The sequence below is a fragment of the Tamandua tetradactyla genome, chromosome 6, assembly GCF_023851605.1.
Source record: "Tamandua tetradactyla isolate mTamTet1 chromosome 6, mTamTet1.pri, whole genome shotgun sequence".
NCBI classification, from domain to species: domain Eukaryota; kingdom Metazoa; phylum Chordata; class Mammalia; order Pilosa; family Myrmecophagidae; genus Tamandua; species Tamandua tetradactyla.
The window spans coordinates 81,417,235-81,444,662 of NC_135332.1; the positions used below are offsets into that span (position 1 = coordinate 81,417,235).

The 27,428-nt window shown below is 40.5% G+C and overlaps 1 protein-coding gene across 5 annotated transcripts; it reads left to right on the forward strand.

Annotated features, from left to right (window-relative positions):
- Positions 1-1,446: 1,446 nt before the first annotated feature.
- Positions 1,447-27,103, forward strand: LOC143688472 (zinc finger protein 7-like). 5 transcript variants are annotated; one of them, XM_077166419.1, is made up of 5 exons: positions 1,447-1,623; positions 2,858-2,898; positions 3,249-3,375; positions 20,904-21,029; positions 24,677-27,103. In XM_077166419.1, exons 2-5 carry the CDS (start codon positions 2,896-2,898, stop codon positions 26,260-26,262), a joined length of 1,842 nt encoding a protein of 613 aa, XP_077022534.1. In that variant the 5' UTR covers positions 1,447-1,623; positions 2,858-2,895; the 3' UTR covers positions 26,263-27,103. The 5 variants fall into 5 exon arrangements, with proteins under 5 accessions (XP_077022534.1, XP_077022536.1, XP_077022532.1 ...); XM_077166421.1 differs by having other exon boundaries at positions 1,447-1,560; XM_077166417.1 differs by having other exon boundaries at positions 1,509-2,071.
- Positions 27,104-27,428: the final 325 nt, after the last annotated feature.

Consider the following 27,428-nt stretch of genomic DNA (forward strand, 5'->3'; position numbering starts at 1 on the left):
ATATGAACAAACCCCAGGATGGGGCTCAGCTTATTGCTTTGGTTGTCCCCACTGCTTGTGAGAATATCAAGAATTCTCCACTTGAGGAAGTTGAATTTTCCCCCTTTCTCACCATTCCCTGAAGGGGACTTTGCAAAGACTTTTTTATTCATTGTTCAAATCTCTCTGGGATTTATTGGGGCATCACTCTGGACAAACCTACAAAATCTTATGCCCTACTCAAGGTTCCATGTACTTACGGTGTTCAATTAAGCTGTCCACTCATGCACTTTTTTTGGTAATGAAAAAAGAAAAACATCTCAGATTGCATCCCATGGGATAAATAGTAAATCATTTTTTTGAAAGCGTTTAAAATGCATACATAGCATTTAACATAAACATAAAAGTGCATGTGTGTGTGCTGGCTCATGATGTAATATAAATATTTTTACTGAGATTCTCAGAAAACTTTGAAACACATCGGTGCGGAGGAGCTTTTATGAGAAAGGTAAAGTAAGATGTAGCTACTAGCGTTAAGTGGAAATGGGTACCAGGGACCGCTCTGTATTATCTCTGCAACTTCCTGTAATTTTTAGGTATTTCAAAATAAGTTAAAGAAAGGAAGGAGAGAAGCCCGGGCCCTCTCCACTAACTAACACAGACGGTGAGAAGGGGAAGGAGCCACAGCCTCCGAACCTAGCTGCCTCGAATGTTCCTCGAGGGTGTTCGCGGTCGCTTCCGCGCCTTTGGTCAGGAAAGGAAAGCAGGTGAACGGCCTGCTTTGCCTCTACGGGACTCGCCTCCCGGCCCAGGCCGGCGCCCAGGGGGTCTCCGGGACGCTCGCAACCCAGCGCTGCACGGAGCTCTGAGGCTCCGCCCCACCCCACCGCCCCTTTCCCGGGGTCTCGGAGGTTCAGGAAGGGATGTTCGCTCTCAGCAGCGCTCCCGGGGCTCATCCCCTATCCCACCCCACGACCCTGCGTTGGGCCGCCCGCCCCTCCCGCCTCGCCCACCAGGAAAACACCGGCTGAGCAGAGAGCGCGGCCGCCTCGCCCCGCAGCTGGCCGCCCCCTTGTCGAGCGTCCCCCACCTTGGCAGGGTTGTCGCCGCCACCCCGGAGCCAGGCAGGTGCCCAGCAGGTGTTTTTTTGATTTAGAGCAGTTGATGGCTTATGCTGTGCGGGGCATCGGGTGCAGTGTTGGGAACCAGCGCGTTGGACGACCAGGGCGTCCCCGGGGTCCCAACACACGCTCGCCGGGCGTCAGCTCCTGCAAAGGTGGGGCGGACTGCAGTCCCCAGGCTCTGGCTCCGCCCCCAGAGTGGCCCCGCCCACAAGCTCTGGACGCGATCCCGGGGTGGCCACGCCCACAGGCTCTGGACGCGCCCCCGGAGGAGGTCATCTCAACGGTCTCTGGCCCCGCCCCGTCCTCGTTGCCGGGGCGGCCGGACTCGGCACCACCAAGACGGCCAAGCCTTCGTGCGGCCTAGAGCGGCAGGAAGGCCACAGGGCGGGGACTGACGTCCTAGGCACGTTTCCGCCGTCGTTGAGCTGTCGCAATCTTCGCGCGCTCCTATGGGAGAGTGAGTCTGCGCGGTGCTGCAGAGGCCGTCTGAGTCGTCCGCCCACCTCCCGCCCTTCTCTGGGTTCGGTCCGGCGTGGGGAGACCTTGAGTGCGGTCTGGAGGTGGTCAGCGCGGGGCGGGGGGTCGTATGACCAAGCCCCGCTGTCACACGCAGGCCAGATTCCTGGATCCGGGGCCTCAGCCAGTCGCGGCTTTCTCTTCTTTTCTAGATCTGCCCAGGAGAGTCCCAATCTCTCCTGCGTAGTCACCCCCTCTTAGGGTCCTCTCTTCCTCATTTGTTGCTTCTTGAAGGCCTAGAATTTGTGATGGTGCAAAAAGGGCGGTGCCTTGGGTGGAATTGGCGATTTCCTTTCATATTCCTGTGTATTTGAATTCTGGCTGTTGCTGAGGGCCTGCCCCACTATTTCCCGGTGCCGGCGCCGCCTTCTGAGACCTAAACTCGAGGAAGCCCTCTTACTCTTTATTCTGACCTCACAGGGAGAGGGCCTGGACCCAGTGGCTCAGTTGAGGTGGGTGATCCGATTCATCTCACAACTTTGGAGCTGGTGCAATCTCCCTGCCCCTTTCAAGGAGCTGATGGGTCATGAGCATTGTGGCTGGAGGCTGGAGTTGGAGAACTGTGAAGGGAGGAGTTCCTGGGCTCTCTGGCTGTCCTCCACCTGCAGCTTTCTTGATTCCTGGAATTCCAGTACCCAGCCCGCTATCTAGTCCATGTGGCTCCAGTCTACTCCAGCCTGCAGTTACTCCCTGCTTCCTTTGCTGCCTGTCATCCAGCCACTGGCTCCATTCAACAGGAGTCCTCCCTGCCTCAGGCCCTTTGCAGTGCTGTTCCCATTGCCTGAAGTGCCCTCCCCACCTCTACCCCGTTGGCCTTGTTAGCTCCTGTACAGCCTATAGTCTGATCACATCCTCAGGGAGGTGACACATCACACTAAGTCATTTTCCTGCTATGAATGTTTTGATAGTCTTTTGTACTTAAGCACTCTCATGGTTGCAGATTTGTATTTCTGTGATTATTTTACCCTTTGCTTCACTAGACTGTGTTCTGTGAAGGCAAGGTCCTTGTCTTTTTCTTCACACCTGTAGTCCCATTGTTTTGGTCAAGTGCCTCGCATGTAGCAACTTTACATGTTTGTGTAGTGACACACACATACACAAGAAGATGAACAAAACCCTGTCCCTGCAAGAGAATATCTGGAGTTGGGTATAAGGGAGTGGAGAGCACAATACCCGTTGATTATACTGGAAATTGAGGGCGTCGAGCACCCTGACCTCTCTTTCAAAACTGCCAACAGGGATCCTGGCCAAGACGTGTGGACACCCACTCAACCTCATGGTAGGAAGCCTGACAAAGTTCTGCCCTCATTTGTCCCGTGAGGTCCTCTACCTTTATCCATCTCTGGGCATCCACTGGGCCCTGGGCTCAGACCCTGCAGGCATGCCCCTTTTGCTTCTATCCCTAAGAACTGAACATACCCTGTCCAGACCAAACTAAGGCTCTTGAGGTGGGTAGGTTCTTTGCCGTAGACCCTGGGTTGCTCCCCTGTCCCCAGAATTTTAATCCCAAAGGGGTTATGACCAACTCTTCTCACCCGTGTGGTACATCTGCTTGAGGCAGGCGTTGTGGCTATGCCAGAATAAGGCTGTCACCAGGTCTCAGTGCGGCACTGCTGTGTGTTTTTTCAGGAGGTGGTGACATTTGGAGATGTGGCCGTGCACTTCTCACGGGAAGAGTGGCAGTGTCTGGACCCTGGCCAGAGAGCCCTCTACAGGGAAGTGATGCTGGAGAACCACAGCAGTGTGTCTGAGCTAGGTGAGGCTATACCTTCAGATACTCCCCCCCCCCCCCGGGCATGTTGCTGATCATCACCCAGCCCACCCAGGCCTGTGCCAGGGGCTGGGATTGTTGAGGCTCTCTGGGCCTAAATAGGGCCTTGGGCCTGTGATTCTTCATGCTCTTATGGCCAGCCTGTAGGGTGGGAGCTGTGGGTCCAGAGCTGGCCTAGAAGGGCTTACTGTGTGCCAGGCAGGCCTGTGCTTTACACATGTCATGTGATTCAACCCCTATGGGAGAAGTGGAATAATGGGACCTAGTAAAGCCACTTTTTTGGCTAGGATAGCTTAAATTAACCTGAAGCAGCTAAGACAAGAATAAATCGTAGGCTCATGGTATCTTAGGAAATGGTTGTAGAACTGAATCAAGGGGCAGCAGAGATGTTCTTGGGACCACTGTGTGTACATGGGACAGTCAGACGCGTCTTCCCCTCTCCGGTCCTTCTGTCTTTGTCTCCCATTTCCCTCCCCTCACCATAGGCACCCAGTTGGACATGCTTAATGTCCATCTTTGTGTTCTGGCAAGATGTGCTCACTGCTTGGCATGCTCAGATAACTGTCAAGAGGTGTTTTTCTCACCTTCTTTGTACTGCACCTCTCCCACCTGCTACTGAACTTTCTGCCTACTTGGCTCTATGGTCCTGTGATCATCCTGGGCCCTTGGGGTGGAGGATCAGGGTGGGGTTTCTAGGTTCCATAGTAGCCAGGGAGGTTCTTTTTTTTTTTTTCTACTAAGTTTAAATTTTTTTTTATGTCAACATATGGCTATGTCATGAACTTTGGCATTTTAACCATGTTTAAAATTTATTTATTTATTTATATCACATAGTTGTATATTGATCATCATGATCATTTCTTAAAACATTTGCATCAATTCAGAAAAAGAAATAAAGAGAAAACAGGAAAAAATTCATAGATATCATACCCCTTACCCCTCCCTTTCATTGATCACTAGCATTTCAATCTAGTAAATTTATTTTAACATTTATTCCCCCTATTATTTTTATTCCATATGTTTTACTTATCTGTCAATAAGATAGATGAAAGGAGCTTCAGACACAAGGTTTTCACAATCACGCAGTCACACCACGAAAGCTATGTCGTTATACAATCATCTTCAAGAAACATGGCTACTAGAGCAGAGTTCTGATTTTCAAGCACTTCCCTCCAACCTCTCCATTACACTTCAGCTAAAAAGATGATACCTATTTAATGCGTAAGAATAACCTCCAGGATAACCTCTTGACTCTGTTTAGAATCTCTCAGCCATTGACACTTTATTTTGTCTCATTTCACTCATCCCCTTTTTGGTCAAGATTTCCTCAATCCCTTGGTGCTGAGTCCCAGCTCATTCTAATATTTCTGTCCCACGTTGCCAGGAAGGTTTACACCCCTGGGAGTCATGTCCCACATAGAGAGGGGGAGGGCAGTGAGTTTGCTCGTCGTGTTGGCTGATAGAGACAGCCTACATCTGAGCAATAAAACAGTTTCTCTTGGGGGTGACTCTTAGGCCTAATTTTAAGTAGGCTTAGCCTATCCTTTGCAAAGTTGAGTTTCATATGAACAAACCCCAAGATTGGGGGCTCAGCCTATTGCTTTGGTTGTCCCCACTGCTTGTGAGAATATCAAGAATTCTCCATTGGGGAAAGTTTGATTTTACTCTTTTCTCAACATTCCCCCAAGGGACTTTGCAAAGACTTTTTTATTCACTGTTCACATCCTTCTGGGAGTTATCAGGGCCTCACTCTGGACAAACCTGTAAAGTCTTATGCCCTAATCAAGCTTCCATATACTTATGGTGTTCAATTAACATATCTATTATTTATCTATTTTTAGCACCCTGCAGTATTGACATTCCTTTGTTCTTCCTCATGCAAAAACATTGTTAAATTTGCACATTTAGTCACTAACATTATACACTCTAGGTATTCCTAGATTATACCATTTCATCTCAGTCTTTATCGTCTTTCTTTCTGATTTCATTTGTGCCCCCAGCCCTCCTCCCTCTATCATTCTCACATTCAGCTTCATTCAGTATTCTAACATTATTGTATTACAGTTAGGTAGTATTGTGTTATCCATTTCTGAATTTTTATGAACAATCCTATTGCACAATCTATATAATTTCATCTCTAATTACCCAATATCTTACCCTATTTCTATCTCCCGATGGTCTCTGTTACCAACAAAATTCTCCAAGTTCATTCACTAATGTCAGTTCATATCAGTGAGACCATACGGTATTTGTCCTTTTATTTCTGGCTAGCCTCACTCAGCATAATGTCCTTAAGGTCCATCTTCTTGTTACATACTTCATAACTTTATTCTGTCTTACAGCTACATAATACTCCATTGTATGCATGTACCACAGATTGTTTAGCCACTTGTCTGTTGATGGACATTTGGGCTGTTTCCATCTCTTCACAATTGTAAGTAATGTTGCTGTAAACATTGGTGTACAAATGTCCGTTTGTGTCCTTGCCCTCGTTTCCTCTGAGTAAATACCTAACAATGGTATTGCCGGGTCATATGGCAAATCTATACTTAGCTTCCTGAGGAACTGCCAAACTGCCTTCCACAGTGGTTGTGCCATTTGACATTCCCACCAACAGTGGATAAGTGTGCCTCTTTCTCCACATCCTCTCCAGCACTTATCATTTTCTCTTTTATTGATTATGGCCATTCTGGTGGGTGTGAGATGACATCTCATTGTGGTTTTGATTTGCATTTCCCTAATAGCCAGGAAAGTTGAGCATCTTTTCATGTGCCTTATGGCCATTTGTATTTCCTCTTCTGAGAAGTGTCTGTTCAAGCCTTTTGCCCATTTTATAATTGGATTGTCTGTCTTTTTGTTATTGAGTTGAGCAGTCTTTTTATATATTCTAGATGCTAGAACTTTATCTGATATATCATTTCCAAATATTGTCTCCCACTGTGTAGGCTATCTTTTTATTTTCTTTTCAAAGTTCTGTGATGCAGAAAAGTGTTTAATTTTAAGGAGTTCCCATTTATTTATTTATTTCTTCAGTGCTTGTGCTTTGGGTGTAAGGTCTAGGAAACCGTCTCCTATTATATGATTTATAAGATATTTGCCTGTATTTTCTTCTAAAAGTTTTATGGTCTTAGATCTAATGTTTCGGTCTTTGATCCATCCTGAGTTAATTTTTGTATAGGGTGTGAGATATGGATCCTCTTTCATTCTTTTGCATGTGGATATCCAGTTCTCTAGGCACCATTTATAGAAGAGACTGTTCTGTTCCAGGTGAGTTGGCTTAACTGCTTTATCAAAGATCAGTTGACCATAGATGAGAGGGTCTATATCTGAACACTCTATTCAATTCCCTAGGTCAGTATGTCTCTTTTTGCCAGTATCCTGTTTTGACCACTATAGCTTCGTAATATGCCTTAATGTCAGGTAGTGTGTGACCTCTGACTTCATTTTCCTTTCTCAGGATACTTTTAGCTATTTGGCGCACCCTGCCCTTCCAGGTAAATTTGATTATTGGTTTTTCTATTTCTGCAAAGTAAGTTTTGGGGATTTTAATTGGTATTGCATTGAATCTGTAAATCAATTTAGGTAGAATTGACATCTTAACTATATTTAGCCTTCCAATCCATGAACACGGTATGCCCTTCCATTTATTTAGGTCTTCTGTGATTTCTTTTAGCATTTTCTTGTAGTTTTCTTTGTATAGATCTTTTGTATCCTTAGTTAAATTTATTCCTAAGTATTTTATTCTTCTGGTTGCAATTGTAAATGGAATTTTTGGCTTGAGTTCCCCCTCAGATTGTGCATTACTAGTGTATAGAAACTCTACAGATTTTTGAGTGTTGATCTTGTAACCTCCCACATTGCTATACTCATTTATTAGCTCTAGTAGTTTTGCTGTGGATTTTTCAGGATTTTCAACATCTATCTTCCTTTCCAATTTTGATGCCTTGTATTTCTTTTTCCTGTCTAATTACTCTAGCTAGAACTTCCAACACAATGTTAAATAACAGTGTTGATAGTGGGCATCCTTGTCTTGTTGCTGATCTTAGGGGAAAGTTTTCAGTTTTTCCCCATTGAGGATGATGTTAGCTGTGGGTTTTTCATATATTCCCTTTATCATGTTGAGGAAGTTCCCTTCTATTCCTGTCCCTTGAAGTGTTTTCAATAGGAAAGAATGTTGAATTTTGTCAGATGCCTTTTCTGTATCAGTTGAGATGATCGTGTGGTTTCTCTGCTTTGATTTGTTGATAAGGTGTATTAATTAATTGATTTTCCTATGTTGAACAATCCTTGCATACCTGGGATGAATCCTACTTCATTGTAGTGTATAATTCTTTTAATATGCTGCTGGATTTGATTTGCAAGAATTTTGGTGAGGATTTTTGCATATATATTCATAAGAGAGATTGGTCTGTGATTTTTGTAATATCTTTGTCTGGCTTTGGGATGAGGGTGATGTTGGCTTCATAGACTGAGTTAGTTAGCTTTCCCTCCTCTTCTGTTTTTTTGAAGAGTTTGAGCAGGATTGGTACTAATTATTTCTTGAATGTTTGGTAGAATTCACATGTGGAGCCATCTGGTCCTGGACTTTTCTTTTTGGGGAGCTTCTTGATGACTGATTCAGTTTCTTTACTTGTGATTGGTTTGTTGAGGTCATCTATTTCTTCTCGAGTTAGTGTTGATTATTCATGCCTTTCTAGGAAATTGTCCATTTCATCTACATTGTTGAGTTTGTTAGTCTAAAGTTGTTCATAGTATCCTCTCATTACTTCCTTTATTTCTGTAGGGTCAGCGGTTATGTCTCCTCTTCAATTTCTGATTTCATTCATTTGCATCCTCTTCTTTTTGTCAACCTTGCTAAGGGTCCATCAATCTTATTTTCTCATAGAATCAACTTCTGGTTTTTGTTGATTTTCTTGATTGTTTTCATGTTCTCAATTTCATTTATTTCTGCTCTGATCTTCATTATTTCTTTCCTTTTGCTTGCTTTGGGGTTAGTTTGCTGTTCTTTCTCTAGTTCTTTAAGTGGACAGTTAATTCCTTGATTTTTGCTTTTTTTTGATAGAGGCATTCAGGGTAATAAATTTCCCTCTTAGCACTACCTTTGCTGCATCCCATAAATTTTGATATGTTGTATTTTCATTTTCATTTGCTGTGAGATATTTACTGATTCTCTCATAATTTCTTCCTTGACCCACTGGTTGTTTAAGACTTTGTTGTTGTGAATTTTCTGGCACTCTGCCTATTATTGATTTCCAGCTTCTTTCCTTTATGATCTGAGAAAGTGTTTTATATCATTTCAATCTTTTTAAATTTATTGAGACTTGCTTATAGACCCAGCATATGGTCTATCCTTGACAATAATCAAAGAGCACTTGAGAAAAAGTTGTATCATGGTGCTGTGGGGTGTAATGTTCTATAAATGTCGGCTAAGTCTAGCTAATTTATTGTATTATTCAAATTCTCTGTTTCTTTATTGATCCTTTGTCTAGATGTTCTGTCCTTTGGTGAGCGTGGGAAATTGAAGCCTCCAAATATTATGGTAGATGTGTCTGTTTTTCTTTTCAGTGTTTGCCTCATGTATTTTGGAGCATTCTGGCTTGGTACATGAATATTTATGATTGTTATGTCTTCTTGTTGAATTGTTCCTTTTATTAATACATGGTGTCCTTCTTTGTCTCTTTTAACTGTTTTACATTTGAAGTCTAATTTGGTGGATATTAGTATAGCTACTCCTGCTCTTTTCTGATTGTTGTTTGTATGAAATATCTTTTCCCACCTTTCACTTTCAACCTATACTTATCCTTGGGTCTAAGATGCATTTCCTGTAGACAGCATATAGATGTATCCTGTTTTTTAATCCATTCTGCCAGTCTATGTCTTTTTTTTATTAATTTTTAAATTTTTTTAAAAATATTACAAGAATGAAACACAAACAATCCCAACATATGATCATTCCATTCTACATATATAATCAGCAATTCACAATATCATCACATAGTTGCATGTTCATCATCATGATCATTTCTTAGAACATTTGCATCAATTCAGAAAAAGAAATAAAAAGACAACAGAAAAATAAAATGAAAACAGAAAAAAAAATTATACATACCATATCCCTTGCCCCTCCCTTTCATTGGTCACTAGCATTTCAAACTAAATTTATTTTAACATTTGTTCCCCCTATTATTTATTTTTATTCCATATATTCTACTCGTCTGTTGACAAGGTAGATAAAAGGAACATCAGACACAAACTATCCCTAGGTTTTAAAGATGTTTCCCTCTATTTTCTTCCAGGAATTTTATGGTTGTGGCCCTCATATTTAGGTCTTTGATCCACTTTAAGTTAATTTTAGTATAGGGGTTAAGGTATGGGTCCTGTGTCATTCCTTTGGATATAAATATTCAGTTCTTCTAGCTCCATTTATTTATTTTATTTTTTAATGATGTGTGTGTGTGTGTATGAAATATACAAAAAAGCAATAAATTTCTTAGTACACTTTAACGAGTAGTTATGGAACAGAATTTAAAGTTTGATATGGATTACAGCTCTACAGTTTTTTGTTTTTTTCTTCTAGCTGCTCCAAGACATTGGAAACAAAAAAAAATATCAATATAATGATTCAGTAGTCATACTCATTTGTTAAATCCTATCTTCCCTGTTATACTTCTCCTTCTCTTTAAATAAAATATATATATGGTTTTGGAGTTAATAAAAAGCTCCATATGTCATTCAACAAAATATCTTTTCCAGTTAAAAATATATGTATATATATATGATAAATATATAAAAGCATTTCAAAGTACATCACAACAGTTAGTTGTAGAACAGATTTCAGAATTTGGTATGGGTTACAAGTCCATGATTTTAGGTTTTTATTTCTAGCTGCTCTAAGGTACTGAAGATTAACAGGAATATCAGTGTAATGACACTCATATTCATTTGTTTAACCCAACCTTCTCTGTATAACTCCACCATCCCCTTTGATCTTTCTTCCACTCTTTAGGGATATTTGGGCTATGCCCATTCTAACTTTTCCATATTGGAAGAGGTTGTCAGTAATATGAAATAGGGGGATGGAACTAGTTGATGTTCTGGAAGGGCTGGCCCCTGTAGGTTTCGGGCCTTACCTGGTCCGGGGACCCATTGTAGGATTTGGAGATTTACCATAGCATATGGAACAATTGTAGACTCTTATATAATGCCCTAGGTGTTCTTTCAAATTGGCAGGAATGGCTTTGGTTGGGGGTTGGCATGTTATAATAGGTAGCAATGTCTAACTGAAGCATGCCTAAGAGTGATCTTCTGTGTAGCCTCTCGACTTTATTTGAACTTCCTCAGCCACTAATACTTCATTTGTTACACTTTTCCCATTTTTGGTCAAGGTGATGATTGATCCGTCAGTGCCAGGCCCAGGCTCATCCCTGGGAGTCAGTTCCCATGCTGCCAGGGAGACTTTCAGCCCTAGATTTCACACCCCACATATAGGGGAGGGCAGTGGCTTTACTTGCAGAGGTGGGCTTAAAGAGAGAAACCAGCCCTATTATTGAAGAGACTGTTCTGTCCTAGTTCAGTAGATTTGGGGGCCTTGTCAAAAATCAGGTGACCATAGATGTAAGGGTCTATTTCTGAACTCTGAATTTGATTCCGTTGATTAATATGTCTATCTTTGTGCCAGTGCCATGCTGTCTTTTTTTTTTAATTTTTGAGACTAGAGATGTCATTTTTTATTGTTTTTTTTAACTTTTTAAAATTGTATAATATAACATATATACAAAGCAAACAAAGAAAAAATTAATAGTTTCCAAAGCACTCTTCAACAGGACAGATCCCAAAGTTTGTCATGGGCTCCCATACCATCTCAGATTTTTCTTTCTAGCTGCTGCAGAGCATAGGTGGCTAGAAGAAATAAATATTTTTTTATCATCACAGTAAACTTTATTTTTCTTTTTCATGAAAAATAGCATATTTACAAAAGAGCAGTAAATTTCAAAGCACAGCACAACAATTTGTTGTAGAGCAGATTTCAGAGTTTGGTGCGGGTTAATTCCACAATTTTAGATGTTTACTTCTAGCCTCTCTAAGATACTAGAGACTAAAAGAAATGTTAGTTTAATGATTCAGCAATCATATTCAGTTGTTAAAACCTATCTTCTCCACCATCACCTTTGATTTTTCTATCCAACTCTTTAGCACTATTTGGGCTATGGCCATTCTAACTTTTTCCTGTTGTAAGGGGCTGCCAATGATATGGGGCATGGAGGTGGAAAAAAGCTGATTTTCTGGAGAGGCTGGGCCCTCTGGGTTTCAGGACATATCTGGTACAGGGACCCATCTGGAGGTTATAGGTTTCTGGAAAGTTACCTTACTGCTTGGAACCTTGTAGAGTCCTATATATTGCTCTACGTGTTCTTTAGAATTGGCTGGAATGGTTTTGGTTGGGGTTTGGCACATTATGATAGGTAGCAATGCCTAAGTAAAGCTTGCATAAGAGTGACCTCCAAAGTAGCCTCTTGACTCTATTTGAACTGTCTCAGCCACTGATACTTTTTTAGTTACACTTCTTTTCCCCCTTTTGTTCAGGATGGAATTGTTGATCCCATGGTGCCAGGGCTAGACTCATTCCTGGGAGTCATCTTCCATGCTGCCAGGAAGACTTTCACCCCTGAATGTCAAGTCCCACGTCAGGGGGGAGGGCAATGATTTCACTTACAGAGTTGGGCTTATAGAGAGTGAGGCCACATTTGAGCAACAAGCGGTCGTCCAGAGGTGACTGTTATGCACGCATCTAGGTAGACTAAGCTTTTCAGCTCCATGCATAACTTCATAAGATCAAGCCTCAAGATCAAGGGCCTCGCCTATTAATTTGGGTGTCCCTAATGTTTGGGATGGTATCAGGGGTTTCCCCAGAGCACCATGCTGTTTTAACCACTGTGGCTTTTAGCTTTAAGGTCAGGAAAGTAAGTCTTTGCATTTTGTTCTATTTTTAGGCTGTTTTTGGCTATTCGAGGCCCCTTTCCCTTCCAAATGAATTTGATAATGTTTCCAAGTTTACAAAGTAGGTTGCTGGAATTTTGGTTGGTATTGTGTTAAATCTATATAACAGTTTGCACAGAATTGACATCTTAACAATATTTAACCTTACTATCCATGTACCCGGAATGTCTTTCCACTTATTTAGGTCTTCTTTGATTTCTTTTAGCAATGTTTTGTAGTTTCCTTGTAGAGGAAACTTATATCCTTGGTTAAGTTTTTTCTTGGTTGATTTTTCTTACTTGATTTTTGTGGTTGCTATTGTGAATGAATTTTTTTTCTCAATCACCTTCTCAGTTAGCTCCATACTAGTGTATAGAAACACTACTGATTTTTTTATTAATTAAAAAAATTAACAACAAAAATATGAACATATCATTCCATTCTACATATATAATCAGTAATTCTTAATATCATCACAGTTGCATATCGTCATTTCTTAGAATATTTGCATTGATTTAGAACTACTGATTTTTGTACGTTAAACTTGTACCCTGCTATTTTGCTGAAATTGTTTATTAGTTCTAATAGTTTTGTCATAGATTTCTCAGGATTTTCCAGATATAGGATCATGTCACCTGCAAATAATAAGAGTTTTACTCATTCCATTCTGATTTGTATGTCCTTTATTTCTTTTTCCTGCCTAGCTCTAGCTACAACTTATAGCACAATGTTGAATAATCATGGTGACAGTGGGTGTCATTTTCTTATTTTCAGTCTGAGGGAAGACTTTCAGTCTGAGGGAAGACTTTCAGTCTCTCACCATTGGGTATGATATTGACTGTGGGTTTTTGATATATGCCATTTATCATTTTTAAGAAGTTTCCTTCAATTCCTACCTTTGAAGTGCTTTTATCGAGAAAGAAAGCCGAGTTTGGTCAAATGCCTTTTTAGCGTCAATTGAGATGATCATGTGATTTCCCCCTTTCCATTTGTTAATGTGTTATATTACATTAATTGGTTTTCTTGTTTTTCAGCACCACTTGGTCATGGTGTAGAATTCTTTCAATGTGCCTTTGGACTTGATTTGCAAGTATGTTTCTGAGAATTTTTCATCTGTATTCATTAGGGAGATTGGCCTGTAGTTTTCCTTTCTTGTAGTATCTTTATCAGGTTTTAGTATTAGACTGATCTTTTCTTCTTAGAATGAATTAGGTAGTGCTCCCTTTTCTTAAAACTTTGGAAGATTTTGAGCAGGAATGGTGTTAGTTCTTAAAATGTTTGGTAAAATTCCCCTGTGAAGCCATCTGGCCCTGGGCTTTTCTTTTTGGGGAGATTTTTGATGACAGATTGAATTTCTGATTAATAGTTTGTTGAGGTCTTCTATTTCTTCTCTGGTCAGTGTGAGTTGTTCATGTTTTTCTGAGAAATTGTTCATTTCATCTAGGTTGTCTAGTTTGTTGGCATACCGTTGTTCATAATATTCTCTTCTGACTTTTTTATTTCTTTGGGGTCAATGGTAATGATCCCCCTCATTTCTGACTTTCTTTGCATCTTCTGTTTTTTTTACTTTGTTAGTCAAGGTAATGATTTGTCAATCTTGTTGATCTCAAAAGAACCGACTTTTGTTTTGATTGATTCTATCATTTTTTGTTTGCCAATTCATTTATTTCCACTTTAATTCTTGTTATTTCTTTTATTTACTTGCTTTAGGGTTAGTTTGCTGCTCTTATTTTTGTTTCTTCCGTTAGGTCTTTGGTTTTAGCTCTTCCTTTGAAATTTAGGCATTTGGAGGTATACATCCCTTAGGTTTTGATATCTTCTCATTTTCGTTCATCTCCAGATATTTGCTGAGTTCTCTTGCAGTTTCTTCTTTGATCCACTGATTAAGAGTTTATTGTTTACCTCCATATAATTGTAAAAGTTCCAGTTCTTCAGTGGTTATTGATTTCCAGCTTCATTCCATTATGATCAGAGAAAGTACCTTGAATACTTTCAGTCTTTTTTGGGGGTGGGGTGGTGATGCATTAGTCTGGAAATCAAACCTAGGTCTCTTGCATGAAAGGCGAGCATTCTACCGTTGAACCACCCATGTACCCCAATTTCACTCATTTTAAAATTCTTAAAACCTGCTTTTTGCCCCAGGATATGATCTGTCCTGGAGTATGTTCCATGAGCACTTGAGAAGAATGTACATTCTGGTGTTTTGGGGTGCAACGATCTATATATGTCTGTTAGGTCTAATTCATTTATCATATTACTTAAGTTCTCTATTTCCTTATTAATCCTCTGTCTAGTTGTTCTGTCTGTTGAAGAGAGTGACTTGTTGATGTTTTCCACTGTGACTGCGGAAATGTCTATTGCTCCTTCAGTTTTGCCAGTGTTTGCCTTATGTCCTTTGGAGCACATTGATTTAGGTGCATGTAAGGTTGTTATTTCTTCTTGGTGAATTACTGCTTTTATTAATATATAATGTTCTTCCTTGTCTCTTATGACATCTTTGCATATAAAGTCTATTTTGTCAATACTAATATAGCTAACCCAGCTTTCTTTTGGTTACTGCTTGCATGTTATATATTTTTCCATCCTTTCACTTTCAAACTATTTGTATCTTTAGATCTAAGATAAGTCTTGTAAACACAATATAGATGGATCACATTTTTAAATACATTTTGCCAATCTGCATCTTTTGATAGGGTCAATCAAAAGTTTAATCCATTGATAGACTTCCAGGCCAAGATGGTGGCTTAACAGTGTGCGCATTTTAGTTCGTGCTCCAGAAAAACTACTAAATAACCAGAAACAGTACAGAACAGCTCCTGGGCCATGTCAGTGACCGGACACACAGCGTACCCCAGTCTGGACCAGCTGAACCAGTGGAAGCCCACCCAGAACCGTGAGTTCCCCAAGCCATGGCAGCTGGCACCCCTCCCCCACAGGCTGCATCCCAGAGGGGACAGGAAAGGGACTTTACCAGCAGCAGGGGCTGAGCCCAACTAAACACCAATTGTGGAATTAACAAGTTCTGACTACTAAAAATATGCCCCCAGCTCAGGTGAACCTGGTCAAAGTGGAGGTCGCTGATTTTTGCCCTGGAACCAAGGGGGCAGAGTTGACGGGAAAAAAAGAAAAAAAAAAAGGAAACAGAGGTTTTTGTGGCTGTGTTTCTACAAAGGCTTGACTGCCTCTGGATTCAGCGGCAGGACTTCTCAGGCTGCAGCTGCTTCAGACATAGGCAGAAACGGGTTGTTTGAGAGCTTGTCTGGAGTCTTTGCCTTCCCAAAGGGAGGGTTGAAGTCCAACTCAGGTGGAATCCCTCCCTCAAGGAATTCATACCCCAGGGCTTGGTAATCCAGCCTACAACCTCTCCTCTGTCTCCACCATGTTCCCAGCAGGGAGAGTCTGGCAAAGTTAAAGGTACCGCATCATCTTATGCTGGTGGGACCTGCAGTCAGACAAGCACCACGTACTGGGCAGGATACGAAAAACAAGAGTCCAGAGACTTCACAGGAAAGTCTTTCTAACCCTCAGGGACAACCGATGCAGGTGACTCTTTCCTCCTGATAGGAGGCAAGTTTCATCTGGGAAAATCCAGCTGGGGTCTCTAATACCTAAGTAGATCCTCCTAAGTGTCAGGGAGTGGGGGGGAAGGCACCATACAAGCAGGGCAAGAAGCAAGAAAACATGAACTGAAAAATTCTCCTCTGTTAAATAAAACCTAAGCTAGAGGTCCAGATAAAGCTGAACTGAATGTCAAAGAACAGATAGACAACAAATTCATCCAGCAAGAAAACCCTAGGTAAAAGAAGTGAAAGCAATCTCCAGAATAAACTAATTAAGGTAATTAAATGCCTAGATGCCAGCAAAAAATAACAAATCACACTAGGAAAATTGTAGATATGGCCCAGTCAAAGGAACAAACCAACAATTCAAATGAGCTACAGGAGCTGAAACAATTAATTCAGAATATACGAACAGATATGGAAAACCTCATCAACAACCAAATCAGTGAATTGAGGGAGGACATGAAGAAGGCAAGGAATGAACAAAAAGAAGAAATCAAAAGTCTGAAAAAACAAATCACAGAACTTATGGGAATGAAAGGCACGGTAGAGGAGATAACAAAAACAATGGAAACCTACAATGGTAGATTTTGAGAGATAGAACATAGGATTTCTGAACTGGAGGATGGAACATCTCAAATCCAACAAGAAACAGAAACTATAGGGAAAAAAATGGAAAAATATGAGCTGGGACTCAGGGAATCGAAGGACAATATGAAGCACACAAATATACAGGTTGTGGTTGTCCCAGAAGGAGAAGAGAAGGGAAAAAGAGGAGAAAAACTAATGGAGAAATTATCACTGAAAATTTCCCAACTCTTATGAAAGACTTAAAATTACAGATCCAAGAAGTACAGCCTACCCCAAAGAGAATAGATCCAAATAGAAGTACTCCAAGACATTTACTAATCAATATGTCAGAGGTCAAACAGAAAGAGAAAATCTTGAAAGCAGCAAGAGAAAAGCAGTCACATACAAGGGAAGTCCAATATGACGATGCGTAGATTTCTCAGCAGAAATCATGGAGGCGAGAACACAGTGGGATGATATATTTAAATTATTAAAAGAGAAAAACTGCCAACCAAGAATTCTATATCCAGCAAAATTGTCCTTCCAAAATGAGGGAGAAATTAAAACATTTTCAGACAAAAAAATCACTGAGAGAATTTGTGACCAAGAGACCAGCTCTACAAGAAATACTAAAGGGAGCACTAGAGACAGATACAAAAAGACAGAAGAGAGAGGTGTGGAGAAGAGTGTAGAAAGGAAGACCAAGAATAAAGGTAAAAAGAAGGAAAATTAGATATGACACATAAAATCCAGAAGGCAAAATAGTAGAAGAAAGTACTACCCGTGCAGTAATAACACTAAATGTTAATGAATTAAACTCTCCAATCAAAAGACACAATCTGGCAGAATGGATTAAAAAACAGGACCCATCTATATGCTGTCTCTACTCAAAGGACATGAGGGCAAGGACACAAATGGACATTTGCACACCAATGTTTATAGCAGCATTATTTACAATTACCAAGAGATGGAAACAGTCAAAATGTCCATCAACAGACAGATGGCTAAACAAACTGTGCCATATACATATGATGGAATATTATGCAGCTGTAAGACAGAATAAAGTTATGAAGTATATAACAACATGGATGAACCTTAAGTACATTATGCTGAGTGAGATTAGCCAAAAACAAAACGTCAAATACTGTATGGTTTCACTGATACGAACTGACATTAGTGAACAAATTTGTAATATTTCCTTGGTGACAGAGACCATCAGGAGATAGAAATAGGGTAAGATATTGGGTAATTGAAGCTGAAGGGATACAGATTGTGCAACAGGACTGAATATAAAAAGAAATTGACAACACAAAACTACTTAACTGTAATACAATTATGTTAAAACCCTGAGTGAAGCTGAATATGAGAATGATAGAGGGAGGAGGGCTGGAGGCATAAGTGAAATCACAAAGAAAAATAGGTGATAAGGATTGAGGTAGTATAATCTAGGAATGCCTAGAGTGTATAATGATAGTGACTAAATGTACAGATTTTAAAAATGTTTTTGCATGAGGAAGAACAAAGGAATATCATTACTGCAGAGTGCTGAAAATTGATGGTAATTAATATTTTAAAATTTCAACTTATGTGTGAGACTAAAGCAAAAAATGTTTATTTGATACAAAATTTATATTTTCACTAGTACATGTCCTAATATAACTTATGTAGATAGTTGGTTGAACAGCATAAGTACATGGAACCTTGAGTAGGGCATGAGATTTTGTTGGTTTGTCCAGAGTAATGCCCCAATGAATCCCAGAGTGATTTGATCAGTGAGTGGAAACATATTTGCAAAGTCCCCTTCGGGGAATGGTGAGAATGGGGGAAAATTCAACCCCCCCCAGTTGAATTTTTGATCTTCTCACAAGCGTTCTGGACAACCAAAGCTATAGGCTGAGCCCCCAGTTTTGGGGTTTGTTCATATGAAACTTAACCCCACAAAGGATAGGTCAAGCCTACTTAAAATTAGGCCTAAGAATCACCCCCAAAAGAATCTCTTTTGTTGCTCAGATGTGGCCCCTCTCTCCAGCCAACACAACAAGCAAACTCACCACCCTCCCCCGTCTATGTGGGATATGACTCCCAGGGATGTGGACCTTCCTGGCAACGTGGGACAGAAATCCTAGAATGAGCAGAGACTCAGCATGAAGGGATTGAGAAAACCTTCTCGACCAAAAGGTGGAAGAGTGAAAGGAGACAAAGTGTCAATGGCTGAGAGATTCCAAACAGAGTCGAGAGGCTATCCTGGAGTTTATTCTTATACATTAAGTAGATATCACCTTGTGATTCAAGATGTAATGGAGCGGCTGGAGGGAACTGCCTGAAAATGTAGAGCTGTGTTCCAGTAGCCATGTTTCTTGATGATGATTGTATGATGATATAGCTTTCACAATGTGACTGTGTGATTGTGAAAACCTTATATCTGATGCTCCTTTTATCTACCTTGTCAATAGATGAGTAGAACATATGGAATAAAAATAAATAATAGGGGGAACAAATGTTAAAATAAATTTAGTTTGAAATGTTAGTGATCAATGAAAGGGAGGGGTAAGGGGTATGGTATGTATAATTTTTTTTCTGTTTTCATTTTATTTCTTTTTATGTTATCTTTTATTTCTTTTTCTGAATTGATGCAAATGTTCTAAGAAATTATCATGATTATGAATATGCAACTATGTGATGATATTGTGAATTACTGATTATATATGTATAATGGAATGATTATATATTAAGAATGTTTGTGTTTCTTTGTTTTATTTTTTAATTTAAAATTAATTAAAAAACATTTTTTAATTCATGAATAAGTTTTTAAATAACTTAAAAAAATTTAATCCATTAACATTCAAAACTATTACTCTAAAGGCAGTTCTTGATTCAGCCATCTTCTCCTTTGGTTTTTATTTCTCAGATCCATATTTCTCTCTCTCTCTCTCTTTTATCCTTTGAGTTACCGTTACTAATATTCTTTGATTTTCTACCCTTCTCCAGACTTATCTCTTTTTTTTTCCCCCAAATAACAGAACTCCTTTTAGTATTTCTTCCAGGGTAGTTCTCTGTTAGCAAATTCTCTCACCATTTGTTATTTGCAAAAATTTTAATGTCTCCTCAGTTTCGAAGGACAGCTTTGCTGGATAAAGAATTTTTGGCTCGAAGTTTTTCTCTTTCAGAATCTTAAATGCATCATACCACTGCCTCCTCACCTCCATGGTGCCCAAGAAGTAGTCAGTATTTACTCTTTTGTGGCTTCCCTTGTATGTGGAATCACTTTTCTCTTACTGCTGTCAGGACTCTCTCCTTCTCTTCAGCATTTGTTAGTCTGATTAGTATGTATCTTAGAATATGTCTGTTTGAAATTCCTCTACTTGGAGTTCATTGGGCTTCTTTGATTTGCATATTTATGTCATTTATAAAGGTTAGGAAGTTTTCCCCAATTATCTCCTCAAATAATCTTCCTATCCTTTTATTCTTCTACTTCTGGGACACCACTGATTTTTATTTGTGTTATCAACCATTTCCTTGAGATCCAGTTCAAATTTTTCTATCTTTTCACCATTTATAAACCAGAATGTATGGAGAAAAAAATTCATTGCCAATTTAAATTCAGTTACTTTGTCCTCTAGTTTGCTTATTCTGTCTTCTGCCTCCACAAATCTGCTGTTGTGTGTCTCTAGTATATTTTTAATTTGATCTATAATATATTTCATTTTTGTAGGATCTGCTATTTTTATATGTATTTTTCAAATTCTTTATGCTCTTCTAGTGTCTTCTCTTCAGCCGTCTCACATTAGTTTATCATTGTAATTGTTTATGTCATGACTTTAATCTCCCCTTCTCTGAGTGTTCCGGCTCCTATATTGAGGTGGCAGCCATGTCTGCTGAGTGAAGCTGGCATTGGGACTGGTCTTCTTCTCTAGCCTCCATGTCCCCATGATAAAACCCTCCCTGTTCTCTGCAGACTCATTTGGTGTCAGGACAATTGGGGTAGTTGTCCAGCTACTACTTGGAAGTGTAGTTGTCTCTCACTGTCCAGCCTCAGGAGCTGGACCAATTTGGACAGAGAGTGGGTACTTGTGTTCCCCCTGTGCCCAAATCCCCACCCTTTTCTCCCTTCAGACGCTCTGCCTGTGCATCTTCTCACTCCACCTAGCAGGAGTCTCTTCAATTCTAGGCGCAATCAACTTCATCACCACTATTATTAACATAAAACCCCCAGCAATAAATCAATATCAAACCCCACTATTCGTATGATCAGTGCTAGTAACAGCAGTACTCCTTTTACTATCACTCCCCATTCTAGCTGCCGGGATTACCATCAGCCCCCCGTCCCTTTATATCCCGAACCAGTGAGGAGGTCGAGCACTGTGTTGTACTCCCACCATGCCAATGTGCTGTCTCCTTCTCCTCCAGCCCCCACAGCAGGATTCTTGGTCTTCAAACCTGAGCTGATAACCCGGCTGGAGCAGGGGCAGGAGCCATGGGTTCTAGACCTGCAGGGAGCAGAAGAGAGAGAGATACCAAGAACCTCCCAGACAGGTGAGTCTCAGGCCTGGAGGCCCTCAAGACATCCTTTTCAGACCCCATCGGGCAGGAGAGGATGAAGAGTGGTTGAGATAAAGTACATCTTGGCTGCTAGTGCCCCCATAGTGCTGCTGACAGCAGGGCTGTGCAAGGTGATGCTGCCTTGCAGCAGTGGGAGGCTGGAAGCCAGCCTTGGAGGCTGATACCAGTGACCACCTTAGGATATCAGCTGGGCTGCCAGACACATGATCAGGGAGGCAGCAGCAGACCTGGAAGGAACAGACCAGTAGTGGGACTTCAAGATTGATTAGAGAAAAGCAGGGGCCCAAAACACCTAGTGTTTTGGCAAAGATGAAATTCATTTTTTAAATCATAACCATGCTTTGTTCAATTTTTTCACTTTTACTAATACTGTATACTCATCCATGTGAAGTATACTTGTCATTTAACTTGGCTCTTTTCAGCCTTTCTTTAGGCAACCGTCCCCCGAGATAATCCCCCTACCCTGGAGTTCACTTCAGAACTTCTTTGGACCCTAGTTGATCCCAGACTCTCAAAGCTCCAGGGACATTTGCTGCTCCATGACAGTGGACTGTGTTTGGCCTTTGTCAGATAGGGAGTTGACTCCTGCCCTCTCCAAGTGTGCTCTGCTCTGAGGCCTCCCTTGCAAACTTGTATTGCCCAGGTTCAGCTCTGAGATGACAGTGAGATATGAAGGAGCAAAAGGAATTCCTCTCTCCTCTGGCTGCCTACTGAAACATGCATGGCTTATCTGTCAGAGATGCTGTAGTCTTGTAGGGCTATCTGGAAGTATAGCAGGTAAATCCTGAATTGTAAAAAATAAGGACTGTGCTCTTCCTTCCATACACACATCCTCTCACCTCACACAGGGGTCGTTGACCACAGCCCCACCTGGCCTGGCCTTACTGGCCTGGTCCCTGCTACCTTCTCTGCTGTCTTCCTGTTCAAACTCACTGCTAATCCCTTCTGGGAAGGAGGTAAAGCGGTAAGAGATCTGATCATTATGAAATGTTTCCAAGATTGAACGGAAATTTTTAAATCTCCCTTCAATCCATTGCACTATCGTAACGCCAGCTATAGTTGGCAAAATTAGATATTCATTGGGTTTTTAGGCAACAAGCAGAACCTGGGGGTAAAACCACAAGGTAAGGTGTTTTCCTGCCATGCAGACCTGTAGCTGTTGTCTACCATCCCCAGGACTCACAGTGCAAGAATGTGATCTGATAGAGCAAAAATATGCTAATATAAACCGGAATGTATGGAGAAAAAAATTCATTGCCAATAATGTCCTTTGTACATGACTGGTATAGGAAGTGAAACCACAAGTGCATATATCCATTGCACTTAATGGATAAGCCGTGTTGGTCCAGCGTTAGGGAGGACGAGCCTGGTCTGCAGTGGTCCTCTCACTATACTCTTGTCTACCTTCAAAAGCCCCAATGCGTGGTTTCTAGCATGCCTGGGAGAGACTTGCAATCTGCCTTTGTTTTGCGGCAAGGACATGTGTCCCCTCTCTGAAGGAAAACCACTTGCAGAATGAGATTTTGGGGTTTTTTTTTTTTTCAATAATGTGCTCCAGGGTAGAATGAAAGCCTTGAGCTTAAATCACAGGCCTCCAAGGGGCCACCATTTTAAGAATATTTGCCAAAGCCATGCCTGTGCAGTGGGGCTGTTCTCAGTAAGTAGGGACTGTAAATGGACTGTGCCAGTCTATTGGGGGACAGAAGGTGTGAGACTATAGGAGCTGAGGGCAGACAACTCCAAGCACTGTGGAAAGCCAGTCAGTTGTGAACAAAGATTCAGTTGTGAATCTTTGCTGCTTTCAGGCAGCAAAGAAGCAGGTCTGGAGCAGGTTCAGTGTCAGGAGAGCTGGTAGCCACTGAAATTACATTATTGGGAGGATCATGTGGTGGCAGTGGCAAGGTATTGAGTGGAAAAGGAGACCAGCTCTAGCTTCACCCTTCTTAAGAGGTGACAGTTTTAAATCCTAATCCAAGTATCTTCTAGTGACAGGCATCCAGAGTAAGGGATAAATTTCATAGTAGAATAATGGATTTGTTACTTCCTAATACTTCAGTCAGCAATACTTGGGGCTGCAAGCTGCTTGACTGCACAAAAGCTTTTCTTCCTTTCATAACAGAAGGTCTGAGCTGACATAAGTTTGGGAGCTAGACAGATCTGGGTTCTTACTAATTCCCTCCTTAGCTGTATGACTGTGGTCAAAGTGCTTAACTTCTTTGAGCCACATTCTTTTTATCTGTGTAATGGAAATACTACTCTGACCTCACTGGGATGTTGTAAAGACTGAGACATACCCAGAAACTGTTCCTTGTACATAAAAGATACTTAGTGAATGATAGCTTCTTTCCTCACAAAGAAACATTCCAGGATGAAAGGGTAGATTGCAAGTCACTTGAGACTTAACCATTGAAGTTTAAGGAATAAGCCATGGTCCATGAGAGATTGATGCTCTTGTAATGAGACTCCTGGATTTCACTGTAGGGATGGAGTTGAGTGGGTGTTTAGCAGAGATGGTCTCTGAGGTTGCAGAGTAGAAAAGAAGGAGACATTAATTTGAAGTGAGTTCAGCAGGAAAGTGGATGGCAGGAAGGCCTCATGGTGGCAGGGCAGTTGGGGGGCCAGGTAGAACCAGGCAAACCTCTCCAGAAACTTACAGGCTAAAGGAAGTCAGTGTGGTTTAGTGGGGAGAATCATTGATGGGTGTAACAAAATTTTTTTTTCTTTTATTTCTTTTTTTTAATTGGGTTGTCATTTTATTTTATTTTATTTTATTTTATTTTTTATTTATGAAACATATCCACATACAAACACATTCTTACCATATGATCAATTCATTCTTGTTCTGTAATCAGTAACTCACAATTCACATAGTTGTACATTCATCATTATGTTCATTTCTTAGAATATTTCTATCAATTCAGAAAAAGAAATAAAAAGAAAACAGAAAAAAAAATCATACATACCACACCCCTTACCCCTCCCTTTCATTGATCACCAGCATTTCAACCTGCTAAATTTATTTTAATATTTTCCCCCTATTATTTATTTTTATTCCATATGTTTTACTCATCTGTCAATAAAGTAAATTAAAGGAGCATCAGACACAAGGTTTTCACAATCACACAGTCACATTGTGAAAGCTATATCATTATACAATCATCTTCAAGAAACATGGCTACTGGAACACAGCTCTACATTTTCAGGCAGTTCCTTCCAGCCTCTCCACTACATCTTGACTAACAAGGCGATACCTATTTAATGCATAAGAATAACCTCCAGGATGACCTCTTGACTCTGTTTGGAATCTCTCAACCATTGACACTCTATTTTGTCTCATTTTACTCATCCCCCTTTTGGTTGAGAAGATTTTCTCAATCCCCTGATGCTGAGTCTCAGCTCATTCTAGCGGTTGTAACCAAATTTTGAAAACAATCCAAGGCATTGATTTCTTATAGTGTTTTTCCCATATGGGAATAGTATAGTGCTTGATGCAGTCTGTCCTGGGAGGGGAACGCAGTTCCCCCATGGCAGTCTACACCTCTCCTACCCGACTCTAGTAGTCTTTTTCTTATCTCTGTGTACAGAGAGGAAGGAGTAATTCTATTTTATGTTTATTTCAGTTTCTGTTACTCAGACTGATAATGAACAGACTTGTGAGGACATGAATATTTTAAAATCAGAATCACATGGAATGATGATCAAAATCCCCCAACAGGATTTTCCTCAGAGTTCTGGCTTTGGAGACACTGGTAAGTCTGAAGGCTGGTCAGACAGTAATTGGAGCAGTTCTGGCCCAAAAGTGATGAACTCCCTCTTTGAGATAAACTGTTTAAATAAAGGGACTATGACATGCAAGAAGATGTTTACCAAAGAGAACTCCCACATATGTAATGAATTGGGTACAAGTGGCAACCTGGATCGCAAATTTAGTGAAAATCAAAGAGATTCTACAGATCAGACATCTGAAAACTGTGATATGTGTGGCAGAAGTTTCAGATCCACTTCACACATTGCTCTGCATTGGAAAATTAATACACAAAAGGAACCTAACCAATGTCAAGATTGCCAAAAGAAACGACCTTATTCCTTACAGGGGAAACTTCAAACTAATTGCCACGGAGATAAAACATATGAATGTGAGGAATGTGGGAAAGTCTTCAGGTTGTGCTCACAGTTTAATCAGCATCAGATAATCCACACTGGAGAGAAACCATTTAAATGCATTGAGTGTGGAAAAACCTTCTCCCTGAGCACAAACCTTGCTCAGCATCAAAGAATTCATACTGGAGAGAAGCCCTACAGGTGTGAGAAATGTGGAAAAGCCTTTGATCATATTTCAAGCCTCATCAACCATCAGATAATCCATACAAAGGAGAGGCCTTGTGGTTGTCATGAGTGTGGGAAAGCTTTCATTCAGCAGTCACAGCTGAATAGACATCAGCAAACTCACACTGGAGAGAGACCCTACACCTTTAAGGAATCTGGGAAAGCCTTCAGCCAGAGCTCAACTCTGGCTCAACTTCAGAGAATGTGTGATGGGGAGAAATCTCAAATCTCAAGGACTTCAGATAGTCCAAACCTTGCTACACATCAAAGAATCCATGCTGTAGAAAAACCATTTAAATGTGATGTGTGTGGGAAAGCTTTTCGATGGAGCTGTCGCCTTAGTCAACATCAGTTAATTCACACTGGAGATAAACCTTATAAATGTAACAAATGTACAAAAGCGTTTGGTTATAGCTCATGGCTTATTCGCCATCAAAGAACTCACACTAGAGAAACACCATATAAATGTGATGAGTGTGGGAAATGCTTTGTCCAGCGCTCACACCTTATTGAGCATCAGAGAATTCACACTGGAGAGAAACCTTATTCATGTAATGACTGTGGAAAAGCCTTTAGACAGAGCTCCAGCCTCATTTGCCATCAGAAAATTCATAAGGGAGAGAAACCCTATGAATGCCTTGAATGTGGGAAAGCCTTCAGTATGAGTAAACATCTTACAGTACATCAAAAAATTCACACTGGAGAGAGACCCTATAAATGCAATGAATGTGGGAAAGCTTTCAGTCAGAATTCTAGCCTTTGCCACCACAAGATCATTCATGCTGGAGTGAAACCCTATGAATGTAGTAAATGTAGGAAAGCATTTAGCCGGAATTCATATCTTATTGAACACCAGAGAATTCACACAAGAGCCCAGTAGTGTTATGAGTATGATAATTCCCTGGAGAGGCCAACCTTTGTAAGCCATAAAAAGGTTAATAGTGTAAAGAAACCGCATAAATGTAATGTATGTGAGAAAATACTCCAAAGGCTGAGCCCTGAATATTCTTTGTTTTAAGAGTACATAGGCTAGCTTGCAGGGCAGGAGTTACCATGGGAACGGGCAGCGGATAGCTGCAAACACCAGCTTTTAGCTGGTATTTTTTATCTGGAAAGCAGACACTTCGTCTTGCTAAGTGGGCAGTACTGGGCATGACTAGGTAGGTACAGCAGACGTTTTCTTTTAGAAAGTATGTTTTTACACGTTCTTGAAAATACACAAATTCATAAAGTCATTTCAGTTAGGAAATACAGCATTAACACTGGAGCCACTTTTGTGTGTGTGTGTGTGTATGTTTTTATTAATTAAAAAAATTAACAACAAACAAAAACATTAACATTCCATTCTACATATATAATCAGTACTTCTTAATATCATCACATAGGTGCATATTCATCATTTCTTAGAACATTTGCATCAATTTAGAAAAAGAAATAAAAAGACAACAGAAAAAGAAAACAACAACAGAAAAAAAAGATTATACATAACATACCCCTTACCCCTTGCTTACATTTATCACTAGCATTTCAAATTAAATTTATTTTAACATTTGTTCCCCCTATTATGTATTTTTATTCCATATGTTCTACTTTTCTGTTGATATGGTAGATAAAAGGAGCATCAGACACAAGGTTTTCACAATCACAGAGTCACATTGTGAAAGCTATATCTTTGTTCAATCATCATCAAGAAACGTGGCTACTGGAACACAACTCTACATTTTCAGGCAGTTCCCTCCAGCCTCTCCACTACATCTTGAACAACAAGGTGATATCTACTTAATGCGTAAGAATAACCTCCAGGATAACCTCTCGACTCTGTTTGGAATCTCTCAGCCATTGACACTTAGTCTCATTTCACTCTTCCTCCTTTTGGTTGAAAAGATTCTCTCAATCCCTTGATGCTGAGTCTCAGCTCATTCACTGGAGCCACTTTTACGAACTACCTCAGTATCACATAATGACTGCATCTGTATATCATCATTATGTAAAGTCACTGTTTTTTAACGTGTTTGGGTAAAATGATTTCTGTTGTGCTCTTGAATC

Bases quoted from the DNA above. Each gene is read 5' to 3' on its own strand.
- LOC143688472 (XM_077166419.1), top strand. The intron at 3,376-20,903 runs GTGAGGCTATAC...CTTCTCCTCCAG, and splicing joins CAGCAGTGTGTCTGAGCTAG to CCCCCACAGCAGGATTCTTG. The intron at 21,030-24,676 runs GTGAGTCTCAGG...TGTTTATTTCAG, and splicing joins ACCAAGAACCTCCCAGACAG to TTTCTGTTACTCAGACTGAT.